General features: G+C 39.4%; 1 protein-coding gene across 1 annotated transcript; it reads right to left on the bottom strand.

The window, feature by feature from the left end:
• Positions 1-6,452: 6,452 nt before the first annotated feature.
• Positions 6,453-21,766, bottom strand: trim8a (tripartite motif containing 8a). Its single transcript, XM_037678945.1, has 7 exons — positions 21,465-21,766; positions 18,949-19,544; positions 12,340-12,435; positions 11,873-12,106; positions 10,373-10,404; positions 7,363-7,478; positions 6,453-7,244 (listed from the first exon to the last, which is right to left on the bottom strand). Exons 2-7 carry the CDS (start codon positions 19,516-19,518, stop codon positions 6,595-6,597), a joined length of 1,698 nt encoding a protein of 565 aa, XP_037534873.1. The 5' UTR covers positions 19,519-19,544; positions 21,465-21,766; the 3' UTR covers positions 6,453-6,594.
• Positions 21,767-21,997: the final 231 nt, after the last annotated feature.

Below are 21,997 nucleotides of genomic sequence, written 5' to 3'. Positions count from 1 at the left end.
AGACACCTTTTTTCCAAGTTGTAGTATATTTAGCATTTTTACCAAAATTAAACAAATATATGGTTTTATAGGTGAGTGCCTAAAAACCTGAATAGAAATATTTATTTGCACCAGAACTAACCAAGAGAGAGTAATGTCCTCTTAGAGGGGTGTAGATAAAATAATGTCCCTTTAACCTTTTGGAAGGACATCGGTTTTGTATTCTGTATTTTTTAAATCTTCAAATTTCCTGAATCTTAATTCTGAAAACAAAAAGGGATTTGTCAAATTTAGTCATTTCTTAACAGAAGCTGGGTTTGATTTTAAAACTCTTGATTGGCAGCAGACAACATGCAGTACTACCTGCAAAAATGCAGTGTGAATGCTTTGTTGCTGAAGAACTTGCTGAAAAACAGCTGAAATTGGTTAAAAACATTCTGAAACCTGAAATGGAAGAACAAGCCCAAGTTAGCAGAAGAAAGCAGAAAGAACACATTTACTAAATTTGGTTTAAATAAGCAGAAATTAGCTCAAAAATGATTAAATTAGCTAAAATAACTGAAATGGCAGAAAAGCCTAAATTACCAGAAGGAAATGGAGGGAGTACAATTGCGCCAATTAGGCTGAAAGAAGCAGAAATGAGCACAAAATGTGGAAATTATCTGAAAAAAGCTGAAAAAAGCCAGCTGAATAGTAGCTAAAAAACCAGAAAGAAGCTTAAATTGCCAGAAGGAAGTTGAGAGAACATCGTTTTGCTGAATTAGGCTGATAAAAGGTTGAAATAAGTGCAAAAAATGTAAAATTAGCTGGAAAAACTAAAATTAGCTAAGTAGCTGAAATAGCAAAAAAAAAGGCTAAAACTTGCAGAAATGAGCTGAAAGGAGCATAACAAGCTGAAATTAGCAGAAAGAAGTTAAAGAAGCACAAAAAATGTTATAGTTAAGAATCTGAAAAAAGCACAAAACAGCTAAAAAAAACCCCAGCTAAAATTAGCTCAAAGTAGCTGGAAAAAACAAATTTAAGCAAGGAAGCTGAACCAGAACAAAATGTGAAAGTAGCAGTAAAAGCTTGGAAACACAAACAGATCTAAAGATCTGAAGGATGTAAAATGAGCTCAATTCATTTTTATGAGGAAAAAATGGTAGAAAAGGCTAAATATGACCAAAAGCTAAAGCTGCAGCAATACGAAAAGACAGCACCCTTCTCCTGAAGGAGCTGAACTTTTTGATACATGAACTGTTGACATAACTTGACAACTGTGGGATGCGATAGATGCCATAAAACATACGGAATAGGGATATTAACTATAAGAAAAATATAAACAGGATCACGATACAATAGTGTGAATGCCTAATTAGCATTCACACAATAAGGAATACTAGACCTTTTAAATTTAAAATGGCTTTTAGAAGAAGTCAAAACCTAATGAGAGCTTCCATGGAGTATAAATGCCAATAAACCAATTTCCAATCAGAAGTAGCCAAGCTGCAGTTTGAATTACATATGTGAGAAGAATGAGTCGACAACGAAGGAAAAGTTGAAGTAAATACAGGAAGAGCACAAGAAAAAGGGGAAGTTCTTTGGTCAATCTAAAACTGTTTCTCCCTGCTGACAATGAGCAACACTTTACAGTAAAAGGTTCAGCTGTAGACCTGCAGAACAGGAGGAGGAGGGGTGCCCGGTCCTCTGAATCACACTGAAGATGTGTGGAAATGACCGTCCACTCATTTGATTTAACAGAACGCTGCAACTTCTTGTGCCAAGCATCTCCCCCACCACTGAATCACACACACACACACGGCTGGAGTCATGTGACGAGTTGCAGATCAATGTGCAACAATCCTCCAGCTAATTAATGTCACCTTCACCGAGAGCAGGTGCTGCTGCTTCTAATTTTCTGACTCATAAACCGCATCCAGCTGGCGTGCAGTAGGGATTTGGGAAATGTTTATACTACTTTTACTGGGAGGATTTTTATGGACCTATGTTTGTGTCCTCTTATTCTCGTAGAGGTTACATCTGTATCTGTGCCCTACGATAAACAGAATCCCAAATGTGTATTTAGTTAATCAGGTTTACTCAGACTTAATAGCTCACAGGATGCGCATTTATCCTGGGAATAGATCTTGAAGTGTCAGCTCTTATAATAATTCACGTGGTACCTGCTCATCTCGAGCTGGCTCAGTTGACCTGCTCTCTCCTCCTCCTGCTCGTTTCATTTATCCACATTGTTTTAAAGTTGCCTGTTTCCGTTTAGCTGGAACGTGACGGAGGACCGCTTCATGTTACAAATGATTTCCACGAGTAAAAATAGGCCTGAAGATCAATAAATGTTGGCCATGGATCTTTTGCCTTTGATGTTTGTGCCCTCCGTGTGTGTGTGTGTGTGTGTGTGTAGCTATTCTGGATTAAAGTTTTGGCACACATTTCAAAGGCGTTATCAGATGAAGGTTATAATCCTGAATGGTTGATGAATAGCCACTCGGTATGCATTATGCCGTTTATGTCCGTGGTCCTGCCATTGTTACTGGGAGGGTTGTGTGCGTGCGTGTGTGTGCATGTGTGTGTGTGCATCCTTACTATGAACTGTACTGTAATGCTTTAGTGTCAACCACTCCTACTATCCGTTGCTAAACCCGGTCGACAGCTGCACAACCTGCAAGCTGTGCAAACGGACTGCACCTATGTCAATAACATTGATTGAAAATCTGACTTGCAGAGAAAGTGTCACCTTCCAACAAACTTTAGCTTATATTCAACATCTGCTTTTATTTACCGTTGGTTTAGTGCACTTTGCAGAGCTGAAGGATTACCTTAAAGCATAAAATCGTACATTTTCGGCTCACTTTCTTTGGCAAACAAAAATAATCACTGTTGCAATCCAAAATACATGCAGCCTATTTGCTTTAAGTGTCTTTATGGAGAGGCCATCTCTAACACAATGAGTTCACACGTGGCTCTGAAAAGGCCCACACCTGTGTACATAAGGCTCCACAGTTCACGCTGCATGTCAGCATAAAAACTTCAGTGATAAATAACCTGCTGGCGCTTAGGGGAAAGCAAAAAAGAAAGGCTCTGAGTGTTCCCAGGAGAACTCAGTAATGGAGTTTGCCACCCTTCCAACACTCGTTGTCTCGTTCTCTTCACACCCCCACTCATCCTCTCCTTTATCCCACCACTCATTCTGTCTCCCACTCATACATTCATTTCCACACTTCAGCTCGTCCTCGCCTCTTTCAACCATCTCAGTATCCATTAATTTACTCCTATTTTTCTCCTTTTCAGGCATCATCCTCAGGGGGCTCCCAGAGGAGACGAATCAGACGATCTTAATATTTGTTTTATGCACTTCAGTTCATCCTGGAATAAGATGTTTTGCAGTTTGAATGGGTTTTAAATCTTTAAAGTCATTAAACTACAAAGATGAAAATACGGTTGAGTCAAAAAGGAGTTTGTTGAACTACTAAAACGGTGCTTTTTCTATTGTTAATGGGAAAACACGGCAGTGGTAGCATCATGCGAGATCCTTTCCTGCGATAAAGTGAAAATGGTTTGAACTGAAATAAATGAAGCCAGGTTTGCAAAGAAACGTGTCACATAAATCCACGGTTTGTGGAATAAATGTGTCCTTTTTAGTCATGAGGGCAAATTTTTCTGCAGCTCCTGGCAGATTTATGGCAAAAAAGGTCAAGAACTAACTTCAAGATGTGCAAACTAGCAAAGCAAGTGGTATGTAAAATTAAAATTTTGATTTCACACAAAAGCTATTTCATTTTGTCTTCACTTACGGTTGAATAATGAAAAAAGGGTTGTAAGCTCAATCATCCAGGTAGATAATAAAAAAGGTTAAATCGTGTCATCTGTACCAGTTTCTTTAAATGTGAAACATTTCATCCCCCATCCAGAGGACTTCCTCAGTCTACGGCCTGCCAACCAGATCTGTCCCATAGGTAGCCTTCAGTTTCCTCAGGCTGTTTCTGTGAGTAGCAAGTCGGCCATCTGGCCTAAAACATTTGATTGTTGTACATGATGACTGATTGTTTTGGATGGGTGTGCTTTGCACGTGTTAAAACCTACTTTTGAGATTCCAACAGGACGTTGGCTTGAAACACAGCAATGAAGACTACCTGTGGGGCACATCTGGTTGGCAGGCTGTAGACTGTGGAAGTCCTCTGGATGGGGGACAAAACATTTCTCACTTAAAGAAACTGGTCCAGATGACACCATTTAACCTTTTTTTTTTTTAATTAATAATGAAAAAATGTTTTAGTTTTATGTTTGAAAAGTGATGGTGTTTCTATAAAACACTCATATTGAAAAAAAGTTAAGTCTGGTCATATGAACGGTCTCTTTTTTGTTGTTGTTGAGACGTTTCGTCCTTCATCCAAAGGACTTCATCAGTCTCAGTCCCGCAAGCAGCACACTCACACAGTGGGCCAACCAGTTTGCTGGTGATAAGATGGATTCTGGGGCCCGCCCTCTCTCCCATTGACTCTCCTGAGGCAGCCATAGCCAAAGTGGTTCATAATATCAAAGCTCATGCTCAGTAATCGTACTGATGAAGTCCTTTGGATGAAGGTTGAAGCGTCTCAACAAAAAGAGAAACTGTCCAGATGACCTGACTGAACTTTGTTGGATTTTTTTTTACCTGGATTATTGAGCATGAACCTTGACACTCATATTTAGTTTTGTCAACACCAGATTTGTTGCTCAAATAAAATCATCAAAGAACCTATCATAATGTCTGACGTCGCAAACATTAACGCGAACAAGACTGAATGATGTAAAATATTAAGTGGAATATTTAAATTAATGATAAATGCTGGAACTCGTTGATGAGACAAAATAAAAAGTGGCTCCCACCTTTTACTCCTTAATTTCCTGAACCTTTGACAAAAGCATACAAACAACAGCTGCACGCACACACACACACACACACACACACACCCCAGTGGGCCATGCGCTGCTGTAGGCAGGGTCGTGTTGTACTCGTACACACACACAGCTCACACACAACAGAGCGCAGCTGTCGGGAGCGTCGCCCTTTACCTTCAACATAACCTGACTGAGCACACACACACTCACTGAGCCTTAAAACAGACTGTGCACACACACCTGAGCACACGTTTACCAGTAAAACAAGACAACACTGAAATAATAATAATACTTTTTTTAAGGATTTCCCTTCCATTGTAAACTTTGCACTAATAAAATAGATCCGTAAGATGAATGTGACTTGAAATATTTTACATTTAAGTGCCTGATGTGACGTTTTAGTTGATTAATTATTGGTTTGACCTCCTTCGGATTTTCTGCTTTAGGGTTTATTTGAGAAATAATAATGTTATTCAGCTGACACATATCAGATTGCTATGTTGTTATTAAACCTCACCTCTTTTTTTTTTCTGGCTGCAGATTCTCTGGAAACGATAGGAATGCTGGACCAAAAATGAACTAATGTAATGATAAATAAAAATAAATCAGGAGGAAGGGCAGATTTTATGTCCAATAAATAAATTATAAGCCTCGCTCGCTTCGCCACGACCCTTCGCTATTCTCTTTTCAAGCTTTGCCCCCCAGCTCGCTTGCCATCCTATTGTGGGGGAGGGGGCACGGTGAAAGGAGCATGAGTGACAGATAAGTAGATGACTCTGCAATCCCAGCCCTCATTAAAACTCTGCACTTATATCATCTGCAGCTCCGACCCTCCTCATCCGTTTCCAGGCCTGGCAAATGATACCCCGAGAGAGGAAGGGAGGAGAGGTGGGGGAGGAGCGGAGAGGGAGGAGGCGCTGCTCATCAGTTATTCCTGTTCTCTGACCTAACCTGACAACCAGCTCCAATAATGAGACAAAGAGGGATGAGACAGAGAGTTTTTGCCAGAGACCAGGATGTTGACAAGGAAGTGAACTGTCCCAAATTGGCAGATAATGGGTCTGCTGCGGGACGCGCTGTAACAAATCATTGTTTAAACCTCCTTTGCCGTGTTCTGAGATACACAGTACATCTCTAACAAGTGGCCATTCAGTCTTTTGTCCCATTTTACAAGCTATAGGACAACAATGTACAAGAAGATGCTAAATTACAGCCTAAAACACAAGAAATGAGTTTTAATATCCTTATTTATTCAACGTCTTTTGGTTTATTCATATGCTTTCTATAAAAAATACATGAAAAACTGCCAAGCATTTGGAGACAAATGTTTTTTTTCCTTAGGCTGCGCGGACTTTTGAGTGCCAGCATGATTCCAGCTGCAAACAGGAAGTAGCCGAAAGCTAAGAAACTGCAAGTACAGTAAGAGTGTTTAACAGTCTTTTTAGGCACTAAAATCCCAAAGATGGAGGACGTGTCACTTCTTTAATCAGGACTCAAATGGATTTAAGACTAAAATATTTCATTAGTACTTCACTGACATGAAAAATAAATTAAAATGGCAACGTTACAGTATGTTTTGAGCATTATTAGTGTTGTTGTGATCAGTAAGTGCTGTTAAACAGACAAAATAAGTCATAACGGACTGTTAGCGACATGATTTGAAAAAAAAAAAAAAAGATTATATAAAAATCTTGAAACCAGTTTTGATGCTGTAACAGAACCAGCACTGATTGAGGTTTGTCACTTGGTCCCGTAATGCTTGGTTGAGGATTGGCCGTACAGGCCGTAGAAATCGGCGTGCCTGGCGGTCTGCGATGCCTCCATCAGCCCCCTCATGGGAAAATGCTGCAATGGTTGAGTTGCAGGAAGCGGGCCGTGTGGGGGAAACTCCTGAGAGGCCATGGAGGGGAAGGAGTCCGACGCCGGGTACGGAGGCTGGGTGCGAGCAGCGGGGGCTCTGGAGCAGCAGCAGTTATTCAGAGTGCACATCAATACTTTTCTCCCTTCGTACATGGCTTGTTGCGAGGGTCCTCCACCGGGAAAGTGAGAGGACGGGAATAAGTTTCCTGAGTGGTGGCTTGAGCTAGAACCCAGACCCACCATGTGATGGGCTGCCGAGTCCAAGAGGCGACTGGAGGGGTGAGGATTCTGGGGGAGGACTTCTGAGGAATACACAGACGAGGCATGGTGAGTTTGATCCGTCATGAAGGCCTTTTTGCTGCCGTAGAGCAAAGGCTGAGGATTCTGGGAGTTGGAGTTTTCAGAGTTACTCTCCAGGAAAGCCATGCTGTATTTTCTCTTGTGTAGTCCTGAACTTGCTCCCAGCTGGGAGTCAGCAGAGCTGCTGTGAGACTGGACAATCTCAAGAACAGGCGCTTCATTCAACGGTTCTGACAATGAAAAATGTTGGGTTTGACGGTGATGGTTGATGAGAAAGAAAAAAAGATATATTTAATTCTGACCAGCTTTATATCGCTATTCTGTCATTTCGCTATTTTTCTTTCTTACCTTCAAGCATTTTTCTCAAGTTCTTCTCCCTCGTTAAAAGGTCGGAGAGGAAATAGTGAGAGTTGAGCTGGCCCACCCTGAGTGGGGGGATGGCACCACTTAGGTGTAAGTTTGACCTAAAACGAGACACACAAGTGCAACTAAGTCCACAATCAAGCTGTTTGGAGAAGAAAACCAGCTAGTCTACAAACTCAGTGAGTTTCAAAATCCACATTTGAGTCTAAAAGGGGCAAATATTGGACTTAGTTTATAAAAAAAAGTTATTTTAAATAAAAAAAAGACTATATTGTATTTAATGGGGGAGGGTGTATAGGCTCTCTTTAGCTCAGTAAATAAAATCAAAGCATCTTACAGTGTTACTCATTCACATTTATAAATATAAAAATAATAAAACTTAAAATACCATACAATAATATTAAGATAATGCTTTGGATTGAGAGTCAAACTAAGATTATCTTACGTTGAGAAATTACAGCATTTTTTGATGTTTTGGTCAAAACTTGAAAAAATAAAATAAAACGTAACACGCCATTTCACGTGATACTGCAAGATCTTGTGTGAGCTGTCAACCCTTAGATTATGAACTGGGAGTGACTCTCACCTACTACCACACCCAATTGTACCACAATGTCTGTAAAGCTGACAGAGGCGTGGCCATTTTTGTGCTTTCTAAAGTCAGTCGACTGTAGCGACCATCTTGAATTACCGTATTTTTCAGACTATAAGGCGCACTTAAAATCCTTAAATTTTCTCAAAAATTAACAGTAAGCCTTATAATCCAGTGCACTTTATGTATTAATTTTAGTTGTGCTTACTGACCTCAAACCAATTTTATGTGGTACACGGAGCTCAAAAATTTGTCAAAATGTTTTAGTTTTGCTTAACGCGCCTTATAATCCGGTGCGCCTTATAGTCCGAAAAATACGGTAGTTTGACTCCAAAAGTTAATCAGTTAAACACGTATATCTAATGATTGTTTTATGAAAGTTTCATTATCATTTGTCTATTGGTTTATTTTTTGCTAACAGACAGGAATGGATGACGTCTCTAGTTAATGGCGGAGTTGTAAACAAAGATCTTACATTAACGGTTAGTGCTCAAAGTATGTGTAGGGCAGTGGTGTCCAAATGTTTTCATAGGTGGGCCAGAACTGTCTAGATGAAAAGACTTGTGGGCCAGAAAAAAAATGAATTTAATAAAAATATAAATAAATAAAACGTGTGATAACAACCCCCCCCCCCCCCCCATTTTTTAAAACTCTCAACAACTTGAACAATATTTTGGAGAAAGACTAAAAGTTTAGTTCAAATTATTGTAGATCTAGAACATTAGGGGCCTCATAAACATTAACTTTTTATTTATTTATTCATTTAATTATTTAAATAATTTAATTGATTAGATTTTGTTTTCTTGTGCTCGGAAAGTTAATTTTTGTTTATTTTCATGAGTAACTGCTCTTTAAAAAAGGGGGTGGAGCTTCAATCGCCCGTCTGGACCATGGACGGCCCGAACGGGTCATCGAAGTTCTGAAAAACTGTCCAGTCGCTAAAACAGATTCATGGAAGGTTTGAAGGGACACTGATAAAGTTGATCAACTTGTATGTCAATAAGACTTAATAATATATATTTTTTAAATGTCCAATTTCTACCCATCGATTATTTAATCAATTGAAATTATTTTCTTTGAAAACACTTACGTTTGGCCAAGTTTTATGAATTATTATCCAAAATTCTACTTTTTGAAAGGTCAGTGAAGGTTTGTTGTAGGTTAAAGGGATTAATTATAGCTAAATATTTGTATTGTACTTAATGTCGCTCATTTTAAGAAGATTATTTTCATCTGTTTATCAGCATTAAATCTAAAAAAAGGTCTACTTCTGCATCAATCTCTTAAGTCTATGGGTCAAAATTATACACGTATCATTCTTTAATTGCAATTGTGGGCCGCACAAAATCACTCCAAGGGCCGCAAATGGCCCTCGGGCCACACTTTGGACACCCTGGTATAGGGGATCACTCTCATTTGCTACCACAGCAAATCATCCATGTTTTGCTTTTTGGTGATGGACAATAAAGATTCTCCAGATATCCTTCAGTTGGATGATTTTGGATTTGATCTTCAGCACGTCACAGCATTCCTGAGCATGACTCTGACTTCTCTTTGAGATCAGTATGCTTATTAGTGTGATTAACTTGTAGGTAAAATAAATATAGTTAAAATCTTCAAAAAGTTTTTTATACTGAGCCAACAAGTTAGCCCTGTCTCTTTTATTTATTTTATTTTTTTGGTTGTGAGAGGATTCAGAGAAGATTTCAGAATACGACCACAGATCTTCTTATTTCTCTTTAAAAAGGAGTTTGGGAACTAAAACTTTGAGATATCTGCTTTTATTTAAGCAAAACAAAAATAAATGTTAGGATCAAAAGCAATTTTTTTCATAAAATCTGTCGTTTGGACTTGAACTTTATATTGAAGAACACCGAAGCTACATGCTTTAACCATCTTTACTCAAGTAAATAAATTCATTTATTTGATTTTTTTTAGGAACAGACATTCAGTAAATAACTATTTTTATTACTCATATAAAAAAAAATTAAATGTACAAAAGTAATGTTCTCCATTTTGCAGTTCACTGGTTGAAGGACAAGTGACTGAAAACATGCCTTATTTGGTTATGCTGAATTTAAAATCTGACTTAATAAATCAAACTGAGGGAGATTTTCATAAATTTAAAATAGCAGGACAGTATTTACCATATATACAGTGACATGTATAAATCTGTGTTCCCACTGTTTCTAGTAAATATAAGATTTATCAGGCTAATCATGTCCAGTTAGTAGCTGAAATAAATGCCCCTCTTTATGATCGATATACATTTTTCAACAAGTTGATGTGAACAAGAAGAGATTCATATCAAAACATTTATCTAAAGGTTTCACGCAGCTGATTTTTAAACAGGTGAATAATTAAACAGGTGTATAAGAACAGCTTTCCTGTGAAGAGGCTTACCTGTCCATTAGCAGCTGGTAAGGTTTTGTGTTCTGAAACAGACAATAAGATATATGAGTCACTAAACACATGGTTTGTCTTCAGAGATCTCACAAACACTGAGGAGACCAGAAGACTGCAAATACTGAAGTTCCACACGGGTCTGGGTTTTCCTGTTTGTTGGGGTTTTTTTGTATATTTTTGAAACTACTTTTGCATATTTGTGCTATTTTAGCCATTCACATATTCAGCTGTTCAGCTCATTCAGGAGATAGGTGCTGTGACTTTTGTTTTTTTGTAACCTTTATACTATTTAAAATATTTAACTTTATTTACAATTATTTTCTCTATATAAATACATTAAGACCTCTTTAATTCCTGCAAAACCGTTGTTCTCTCTGAGATCCACTTCAGCATCCCCATCCTATTTTTGTCTTTTTATGATGCTTAGGTACCACTCAGCTACTTTTTATTTTTAGCCAAACTTTTGCTATTTTAAGCTTGTAGCTGACCTTTTTATTACTTTTAGCTGCTGTTTTACTATTTTTAGCTTTTAGCAGGTCTTGCACTACTTTTAGCTAATGTTTTGCTTCTTTTAGCTTTTCACTAACATTCTTCTCCTTTTAGTTTTAACACCTCTGTTCTTGTCTCCTAATGCCACTTTTAGCTGCTTTTAGCTAGAATTTTGCTACTTTTAATTTCGAGCTAGCCTTTTACTACTTTTACCTTTTTGCTAGTGTTTTACTACTTTTGGCTTTTATCAAGCCTTTCACTATTTTTAGCTACTGTTCTGCTTCTTTTAGCTTTTAGCTAGCATTCTGCTCCTTTTAGCTTTAAAACCTTCACTCTTGTCTCCTTATGCCACTTTTAGCTACCAATCAGCTACTTTTAGCTTTTAGCAACACCTTTGCTACTTTTAGCTTCTAGCTTGACTTTTACTACTTTTACATTTTAACTACTGTTTTAACATTTTTAGCTTTTAGCAGGTCTTGCACTACTTTTAGCTAATGTTTTGCTTCTTTTAGTTTTTCGCTAACATTCTGCTCCTTTTAACACCCCTGTTCTTGTCTCCTAATGCCACTTTTAGCTACGTTTAGCATCACCTTTGCTACTTTTAGCTTCTGTTTTACTACTTTCTGCTTTTAGCAAGGCTTTCACTACTTTTAGGCAGTGTTTTGTTCTTTTAGCTTTTACCTACTGTTCTACTGCTTTTAGCTTTAAGCAAGTCTTTTGCAACTTTTAGCTTGTAGCTACTGTTCTGCTACTTTAAGCTTTTAGCTCACCTTTGGCAACTTTTAGTTAACGTTTGCTCTTTTTAAGTTTTAACAACTCAGTTTCAGCTTCTTCAACAAACTTCATTAAAGTATTTCAGCACTCAACGTTCAGAAACAAATGCAGTTTCTCTAGTTTTATGCTCTTTTCAGAATGTAAAGGCAAAGCTTTGACTCTGCAGATGTAAACACTGTAGAAACACTGTTTATGCAGAAGAAATGAAAAATGACAAAAAGAGCTCATTTGCACCTTCATGGAGTTTATACTCTCTGTTCTTTGGAGGAACATGTGGACGGAGCTCAGGAGTTTTTCTGCTTCCTGCCGCTTCTCGTTGAGCAGCAGAGCCTGCTGGGAGTTCTTCCTCACGTATTTGATGTAAACGCTCTCCAGCATCTGCACGGCCTCCGCTTGGTTCGCTTCTAGCAGCGCATGCATCCTCTGATACTGCGCCCTGACTCGCTCCTTCAGCTCAGAGACAGCCTCCTGTGGAGAAAAGACGGTCACACACGAGAACATGTGCCCAGAAAAGTACAGTGTTAAACAGAGGGCTAGTTTACCAAACAACATACATTTATCCAATAATGTAGAAGCCACTCAGAGCTGCAGAGTTTTACTTTTAATTTCCCCAGAGTGAAAACGATGGAGTTACTCAAACACATCAGACAAAAACTTTAGCTAAGTGGAGGAAAAAGACGATCTGCAAAGCTGCACTTTACCTTCATGAGGGTCTTGTCTGACTCCAGCTTGCTGAGCTGCCCCTCGATGTTCTGAACACGACGATCCAGTTTGTCTTGTTGACTCATTAGCATGGCCTGTGAAGAGATGGCACAGATTAGGCAGTTGAACCACAACAAGATACACTAAAAGCACAAAGGCAGAATAAACCCAGACTGCTGTGTGACCTCTAGCAGGCTGCTACTCGCCACTTCCTCCACAACTCTGATTAAACAAAGGAAACGACAGCTGCCGGCGACAAACATGTACCCATTTGGGTGCACGTGTGGGTATACCAGTAAAGGCAAACACGGTTACACAAAAGCGTGTCTGATTGCTGCTAAGTTTGTCAGGAACCATGCAACATTAAGTGTGATGTGTAGTTGTCAAAGGACAGAAAAGAGCCAGCAATGTAAACGTCCTACATTACAGCAGGGGATAAAAATCAATCTGAAGTCACAAACTGACAGCCAACTATGAACACGGGAGGTCAGGAACACTTTTTAATAAACAGTTTCTTCATGGGAACCGTGCCCGCATAAGAAAACCCCCGCTGCCATGGCAACAAAGCCCAGTCTATGTATATGTCAGCTACTTTGTATGTGAGGGAGCATAAAGGCACCACGTCCTATCTTTTTTATTTATTTTTCATTTTGCCACATGCATCGCTCCCCACAGTTTACACTGGCCTCTGTGTCATTGACAGTTTGACATGCCTGTGTGCACAACGTCAGGGCGTGAGGGTCTGCGCTACCCCCCTCGTTTCCCAAGAGCGCTCACCGGAAAAAAAGGGAACAAGAGCAAAGGAGCTGGTTGCATATGCCAAACAAAGGCAGAAAAAGTCAGAAAGACAGGAAAAAAGTGCAAGCATAAGAAAAAACGAACAACTTTTAAGTAAAAAAAAAGAGGAAAGGGGAGAATGAGGACATTCTTGCAGCCTCTTGAGGGAGTTTCACATTCAGCAACAGCTCTCTTCAGCTGTTCACATGTTCAGGGGATGCTGCAGCAAACAGAGGAAACAGTTTAACTAATTTCAAAATGGCGACCAAAAAAAAAAAAAAAAAAAAAAAGAGAAAACTTCAATGTATCTATACAACAGCCTATTCTGTTACTTTTACTGGAGTCAGCTGATGTTTTTCACACGGTAAAAATGATCAAAATCTCATGTTCTTCAAGATGGATATGAATTATAAAGTAGACTGTTAGAAAGATGTGCCTTAATGAAGCAAACATGGTATAAAAAGTAATTTCAACATATTTAGGTGAGATTATTACAGTATATAAAAATATAATGGGGGAAAAAATTGGCCTTTGGCAAGTATCACAGCTTGTAAAAGTTTTTTTTTTTTTTTGTAGCAGCTGTATTTTACTTCTTGCATCTGGGATTTTCACCCAACAGTTGTTTATTCTTAGATTTTTAAGGTTGTTTTGCATCTTCCTCTTTAAATTCTGTCAATTTTTTATGGTGACTGAGTTGACTTTAGGTTTATTGTTCTGTAGCAACACAATCTTTTCACCGTCTATTTTTTTTTTACGTAGTTTAATATGCGTTTCTGTTCAAAGCTACATTGAACTGAATTGTTTCGTCGCTTTATCCGTGAAATTTCCCAGGAGTCTGAAACACAGTCCCAAATTATGATAGACCTGCCCCCGTGCTAAAGCAGTTCTTTCTACAGTCATTTATTTTTCTTATAACAAACACTTTCCTCCCGAGACTCATCCATGAAGGTCATATTTATAAAAAACAGAAGAAAACATCTCCACAAAGTCCAGTACCGTATTTTTTTGGACTATAAGGCACATTAAGCGAAACAAAACGGTCAGAAAAGTCAAACTTTATTCAACTCATTCACAATAGCCACATAAAATTGGTTTGAGGTCAGTAGGCACAACCAAAATTAATACATGAGGCTCACTGTCGATTTTTGAGAAAATTAAAGGATTTTAAATGTGCCTTATAGTCCGAAACGTACGGTAAATATTCTTAAAGTTTTTAATTATTAATTTTCAGTTAAAATACATTTTTATTGGTTTTCTAGACCATAATATAACTTTCTGTTTTCTGCCATTTGTAATCTTGTTGCAAACTCAGAGATCTCTTACATAAACATCCCTTTTTTCCTATAGCACTTCCGAGCTGTGTAGAATTAGATTACTTTAATTTTGAGAACACAAGACTGCTGCTTAGGAGAACCGGATTATTGAGTATTTGAAGAAGCTTTTCGGGCTTTAAAATTCACATCACATACAGTGGCTATGATCGTAAACAAGCCCCGCAAGCTAATTATGAACAAACATCATACACTTATCTTTTATAACATTTAAGAAATAGATAAATCTTTGTATCTTCTACTCCTTTTTTACTCAAACTAACAGAAATTTGGATTAAACTTTGCATCATCACTGCCCAGAATGCTTCCTGTTGGAAATGTTGCTGATGAGAGCGGTCCAAAATCAGTAAAGTCACCGTGAATTCATCAAAACAGCTAAATTATGTAAGAGATGTGAAAAGGTTCTGTAGAATGGAGAAAAACTGCAGAGGCATGTGACAAATCTCTTTGGATTCGTTTCTACACCCCTCTCACATTTCACACAGTCAGCAGAGCCATTGGCAATTGGAAAAATATATTGATCGGCACAGCTTTATATAAAAAAAAAAAAGACATTTCAAATTATTTATTAGGCATTAATTGATGGAAGGGTTCTAATAAAACAAAGGCTTTGGGTGCAGAGACATGTGCTGCTGCTAACTCTGCTAGCTGGGGATCTTATATTCCTTCATTTTCACCGATCTAATGGATCAACATGGATTCTGACAGAGAAGCTGAACTCACCCATTACCACAGTTTTTATAATCCATTCAAAATGATCTATTAACAGCCACCGGGACACTCCGAGTTGCTTTTCTCGGGGGGTTTTTTGTCTTTTTTCCCAAGACGTGGAGGTGGGACGTAGGTGTTGCATCAAACGAAGCACCCCAAATGGAAAAGTATCATTTGGAAACAACTTTTCATGTCACTACCATGTGACAGTGACAAAAATAAATAAATAAATAAATAAATAAAAAACAGCTGGTATGCCGATGTTCCCAGCTGCTAAAGGATTTGATTAGTGAATGTTTGCAGCTTTTGAGATGAGTGTTTCTCTGGACAGGAATTTAACAGAGAATGCAAGCAAACCTTGATGTTTTTGGTGCAAGACATTCAAATGGGAAGTAGTTACACTTTGTCACTGTGAATAAGAATATATGTAGGTTTTTTTTTTTCTCGTCAGAGGCGGCACAGTGTTGGAGCCAGGGGGTGGCCCACGGTGGCCTTGGCCACCATAGATTTATTTTCAAACCAACCAATTATTTGAGGAAACAATACTTTTAAGCAATATAAAAATTATAAAGCATAGTTTCCCAAATGATTGGGGCAGCCAGTTCCACACCCACATATATATATATATATATATAGCGGCAGCCATCTTGGATTTTATATGGCAACCCAATTTTTGTTGGGGACCTTTCTTACATCTAGATACAGCGACACACCTAAATGAAAATTGGTATCTCACTTATTTTTCAAATTATCCAGCTCACAAGACAGACGGACGGAGAGTATTTTCAATTACCCACTGATGGTCCCACTGACTCTTTTCATTTGCCCATTTTGACTAGACCTTGAGTGTTTTTGTAAACCACTGCCATTAACTAGTCTGATGCTTTTGATTTTTCTACTAAACTGAAAAAAATATTTACTATATTGGTTTATTTACAGGTTATTTAAAACCAACCCAGTTCGGCTGAGAACGACCTGTAGAATAGAAGTTCTGCTCACACAGACTCATGTTCGTGCTGCTGTTGTACTACTAGCGCTAAGTGTATTTTTAGTTAACATTTTACTTAGTTCATATCTTAGATCTTATTACTGTTTTTCTTTTACATTTTATATTTTTGTTGGATGTAACTGGACCCTGTGTACACAATCGTTCCACCACGTGTACCACATGTGATGCGAATGACAAATAAAGAACCTTGAAGCTCTGAAGAAGTTGAGCCAATTTTGAAAATTATTTTGGGACACAACCCAAGTTGATGTGAAACGACCCAAATGTTTAATCCTGAAAGAGATCAATACAATTTTGTAAAAAATAAATAAAATAAAATATCACGGTTTTATTCAACAATGTATTTTTTTAGTATTTGATTTGTGCAACAAAAATAACTCATTAAACAAACCTAAAATTAATATGTTTGTTATGCAAACCTACTCATATGTAGGCTAATCAAACATGTGCCTTATTAGACTGCTTTTGAGTGTAAAAATGATCAATAAACGTTTCCTCTGGTAAATCCTATGAAACATGGATGCAATGACCGTCTGCCAAATGTTCACATCTCTGATAAATTCGCTGCATTTATGCCAAAAAAAAAAATATGGAAGAGGCTAAACCAAAACCCACACGAGCCACATCTCAACATCTCCAAGAGGATATTTCCGACTAAAAAACAACTTTTAAACAACCTGATACAACCTACAACAACCGACTTTACCTCTACAGTTTTACACAAACAGCTGATAATGGTAATAATCATTACCACGGTTTATAGTTTCTGTGAAGGTTGTATAGACAAAACAGGAAATACATGTTATCTTATGGTAAATGCTGGTTTTACGTCATGGCAGCAGCCTTTCTTTGCCGCCCCCCCCCCCCCCCCCTCCAGTTCATCAGTCATATCTTCGTAGTTTTAGTCATGGTTCCTCCTATTCTTTTATACCTCGTTAGCTTTACGTCTAAAATAGCACGGCAGCACCAAAGCCCACCTTTAACGAGCTTCAATCTGCCAATGATCTCTTTCCGCACTGTCCCATTTAGGCGTGCAGACTCCAGCAGGTTGCCAGGAAGCTCATGTTTAAATGAGGAGCCTCGAGCTCAATGAACAGAGAGCCTCTTTCACAATCAACTGACAACTATTGCCTATTTCTGATGTCAATGGGCTGCCCTCAACATTCTAGAGAACTGACTCACTCCAGCCAAGACAGAAGAAAATGCAAACAGCAGAGCCTTCATGGGCGACGGTTTCCTGCAGAGGTGCCCGAGAAAACCAAGGTGAGGTTGTGTGGGAGGGGTCCTCCTCCTCTGCTTGTCCCAGGGATGACATTACTGTTATATTACTCTTCCTGTCTAATCTTAAAATTACCAGTGAGCGTGCGGAAAGTTACTGTAAAAATCTCCTCTGAGAGCCAAAAATAACCAAAAGATATGAACACACTCCTGCTATGTTTCCCCCCACCCCCCTTCTTTGTTTGTCCCAAAAGCAACAAGAGTGCAGCCAGGGGAATTTAAAATGCTTTTACCAAAATAGACCACAGCTCCGTCAAGGAGAAAGACCTCTCAGTAAGTAATGACGAGAAGCCACTTCGGCCTCAAATTACTTTAACAAACGGCCGAGCGCTGAGGAAGCCCAACTTTTTTGGCTGCTACAGAAATGAGAGTGCACTCGGAGTGTGAGGGCCCGAGCATGAACTGCGTTAATTTGAGAAGAGCCAGGATGTGTTTTACCCTGGGAATATACGGTTGGGGGAAAGAACAGAAAGATGGGTGGGTGGGTGTGCATGCAAGTGTGCAAAGGGAGCAGCTGTGGAAAGGGCTGAACAGACATCTTTTGTCCTGGTAATAGCTCCGAACCAGGGAAACAATTTGAATCGAGGATTTCAGCTGATGTGATCTACTCTGGAACAGAAAATGTGCCCAAAACTTCTCCCCGTCTGAACTAAAGCCATGACCACCAACAAGACAGCAACACAGCAGATGCTACAACTAATTAGGTTCCCACTTCCATCCCTTCATCAGTGGGAAGGGCCGTGAAAGAAATGCATATGAAGCAGTGTGGGTGGTGGATACCTTTCAACTTGTGTTAAGATTTGTGAACTGACACAAAGTGCAGAGCGGAGAAAAATACACATCACAGCTATGCATGTACAGTAGCCTTTATGCAGGATACAAAACAAACCATTGCTCACTTGTTGCCAATTTCTTGCCATATAATTAGTAGCATCCGGTTCCCACCTTTACCTTCTTTCTCTCAATAATTCCCCGAACTGACTTTCAAAGCATTTAGTGGCTCAAATGCTGATTAGTGAACATGCTCCTTTAAAGAAACAACCCTCATTTACAGTAGGAGTCTAAAATAAACCCCACGTGGATCCTCCCTCGCTGCACAGGGGTCATCACTTCCGGTGGGTGCAGACTGCGTGGCTGCACTTACCCGAGGGCACAGCGCTGCTAATGGAAAGGCGTGGCGGTCTCAAGTGGGTGGTGTGATCAAGGTTAAAAGCTGCGTGTGACGTACGCATGTTTGTGTGCACTGGTACACTTTCATCCACCTAAAAGGGATGAGTTTCGCCTGTCCGGTCCCATCTTATCAGTCGAGATGAAAAAGTCAGGATATCTTTAAAGGCCACTGAAGTGAAAGAAACTTATCTGCCTTGAGATTCTAAGAAATACCCAGAGTGCACCTCTTTGCTGTCAAGGTTTTCCTTTCAGTTTTGGCGCTCTGTAAGCTATGACACCATTTTCTCCACTTGTGATGCTAAATTGTGGTGGCGTGGATGCAAGTTTTGTACCTGTATTTGAACTTGTTGTTGGTCCACTGCACACACCGTGTGCCTTTGATTAGTGCAGTGGGAGATGCAGCAGAAAGCGCACAGAGCCACCTGCTCCTCCTCACAGTGCAGCAGCCTGTATTCCTCATGACTGGGACAGGTCCACGCGCTCAGCTCCTCGACGTCAACCAACAGGTGTCCCGGCGCTGCGCACGGCTGCTGGAGATGAGTCTGGATATGGGTTTGGCAACAGGGCTCTTTGCAGCGCAGGCACACTTTCCTCACAGGCAGCGGCGGGCCCCGTCTGCAGAGCACACAGTGCAGCACAGCGGGGACTTTCTCAGTGTTCAAAGCGTTAAAGTGCTTCACGATGCTGGCGAGCTTGAAGTTCTTCTCCAGTGTGGGTTTCTGGTTGTAGTCGTGGTTGCACTCGGGGCAGCGGACCGCTGCGTTGTCTTTGGCCCAGGCCTCAGAGATGCAACTTTTGCAGAAGTTGTGCTTGCACGGCAACTGGATCGGCTCATCGAAAACATTCAGACAGATGGGGCAGAGGAGCTCCTCTTCAAAGCAGTTCTTCCAGCTTGCATCCATGACTTCAGTTAAACTGAGGGCGATGACTAAAGGAAAGAGCAAAGATAGGAATCACTTCATGAACTTTTAACGCTTTGTGAAACGGTTTACTGTAAAGGACAGAAAGATGAGTCAACCCCAAAGGAAGTTAAGGTTCTTGCCTTATACTTCGACTCAGCTGCAATCTTGGTTCCAACCACTAAATTTGTGATTTTCCTACCTGGCAGGACTATACCACAAACGAAAAACAAAAAAATCTTGGCAAGTGGGCTGGAATAATGGGAATAAGCATTGATCATTAATAGGAAAAGTACCCAGAATTCCACTTGTCACTCAGTAGTTTCCTTCCTTAGTCCTTATTGAGCTAAGTAAGCACTATTTTGAACTTTTTGCTTCAACAAACGTTGCTTGATTTTCCTGAAGGTGCAATGGGTTCAACTATATTCCAAAAATAAACCAGTTTGATTTGTCAATATAAAACTTTGTTTTTTTTTTTGCCAATGTGTTTTGAACTGGTAATAACATTATAATATTCAGCAGTATTTTTTTTTAATTTTGGGTGTGAATAAAGGTCTATAAGTAACCGAATAATCTTATTCTAATCACTGTAAGTTTCTTTAAAGAACATTTCCTGAAAGTTTTATGATACATTTCTAAAATATGATTTTTTTTTTTTTTTACTTAACATATATATTGGTATTGTTAGAAATTTATTTTTAGATCGGAATCATTTATTTTAATCTAAAACTCTTTTGGAAATTTTTCGTACAAGTATTCCTTACAAAGTCTCGAAGACTGTTTCAAATAAATCATGACATAAGGAACGTAATCTAAATCGTTTTAATGCGAGACTAAAGATGTGTAAGCAAAATATGTGACTGGCAGCCATGTTGTTTTACCTACACTGTAATTATTTGTTAGTTTTAACAACATTTTCTCCAACAGTTCTTTACCGTCAAAGCAATTTACAGTAAGTTACTGTGGAGTTGTTAGTCGTCTAAGTTAAATTACTGCATTCACACTAGTGTACAAGTATGTTACAGTATTCTTACTGTAAACTTACAATGCATTCTGGGAAACTATTAGGCCACTGTAAATTAAAATACAGCAACGCTGGTTTACTGTAAAAAGCAGCAGCCCTCCATCTTGAAGTAAAAAACTTTTCATGATTTAAAAGTAATATATTTTAATTTATTAATTTAGCTTTTGGATATGAAATCATATTGTATTTATTTTGCCTCCGCTCAGGACCTTAGTGTCGTTGGATCAGCTTTATCTGGTAAATGGTTAATTCAACAGTAGCAATTATTACTACTGTTTAGTCCTTTTTCTTTTTAAATGGAACACGGTAGCGTACTGGATAATTGTTGCAGAAATGACTAAAAACAAGTCGACAACGGCTACAACCATGAAAAAGCCATTTGGGGTTAATAAAGCCTACCAATAATGAATTACTGGAACGTATTCATGCTCATATTTGCAATAAAAGAGCTTTGTTTACATTAAGCGAGTACCTGCGTTTCAATTTTATCTCTGCGAAACTATTCTCTTTAAAACTCATCCATTTCAAGTAGTTCAGGAAAGCCCTTGCTTTTTAATGTTTGATGTAATAGTTTGCAAAGAGTACCTTTAAAGTACAGGTATTTCAGGTTTCTGTACATCAAATCTCAGCTTTTAAAGCAGACAGATCCTAAAATACATTCTTACAAATTGGTCTGTGATAGTAAAAGTACTCACGTGAATTATAATAAGTAGCCTAATGGCTGTCTTAAATATTTAAACGACAAGATGATACATGCTGTGCTGTTTGAAAGCGAGTGACAACTTGCAACAGAAAAATTGACTCTTCCTCTGTGAGACGGAACCACGCGCGCGCGCGCACGCACGCACGCACACACTCGTCTGCTGTTAATTAGAGATTAAAGCAGTGTATTGAGACGCACACGGTATATTTCAACAGACGTTACCAACTATTAATTTCCCATGTCGACTCCGGTGCACCTAGAATGAAGGCGAGGAGCAGCTCGTCATCCAGCCCGCGGTGAGCGCAGCTCCTCCGGTCAGATTACAGCCGTGTGTCCGACGCAGCGCCTCGACACCGGGGCTTTTTGTATTTTATTTATTTTATAGGATTCCCGGCCCGGTTCTCTCCTCTCTTCCGCTTTCCCGTAAACTCTGCGAGCGAGGGTTTACTGGAAGTGGAGGCAGGTTCGGAAAGGAAGCGCACCGAGCCTCCGCAGCCAGCCAAGCTCCAACATAACGTGACCCGACACGGAGTTGACACACAGACTGGGAGGAGCCGAGGGGGAGGGAGGGGGAGCCGGGCGGAGGAGGAGGAGCAGGCCGGTGCCACAGCAAACTCTACCGGGCACACTGCGGAAGGCCAGGAGGCAGGGGCGGACAGGGGCCCCCAGGGGCCCAAATGAGGGGTATAAAAAAAAAAAATAAGGGAACCAGCATATATATATATATCTTCCCCTCCCCCGTAACCTAAGCGACC

This window comes from Nematolebias whitei, chromosome 1, assembly GCF_014905685.2.
Source record: "Nematolebias whitei isolate Nwh7 chromosome 1, NemWhi1, whole genome shotgun sequence".
In the NCBI taxonomy this organism is placed as follows: Eukaryota; Metazoa; Chordata; class Actinopteri; order Cyprinodontiformes; family Rivulidae; genus Nematolebias; species Nematolebias whitei.
This window is presented reverse-complemented; position numbering and strand designations above follow the sequence as displayed.

Excerpts from the sequence above, each read along its gene's own strand:
- trim8a (XM_037678945.1), bottom strand. The coding sequence starts at position 19,518 with ATGGATGCAAGCTGGAAGAACTGCTTTGAAGAGGAGCTCCTCTGCCCC. Across the intron at positions 12,107-12,339 it reads CAGACAAGACCCTCATGAAG|GAGGCTGTCTCTGAGCTGAA; the intron begins GTAAAGTGCAGC and ends TTTTCTCCACAG. Across the intron at positions 10,405-11,872 it reads AGAGTATAAACTCCATGAAG|AACACAAAACCTTACCAGCT; the intron begins GTGCAAATGAGC and ends TGTCTGTTTCAG.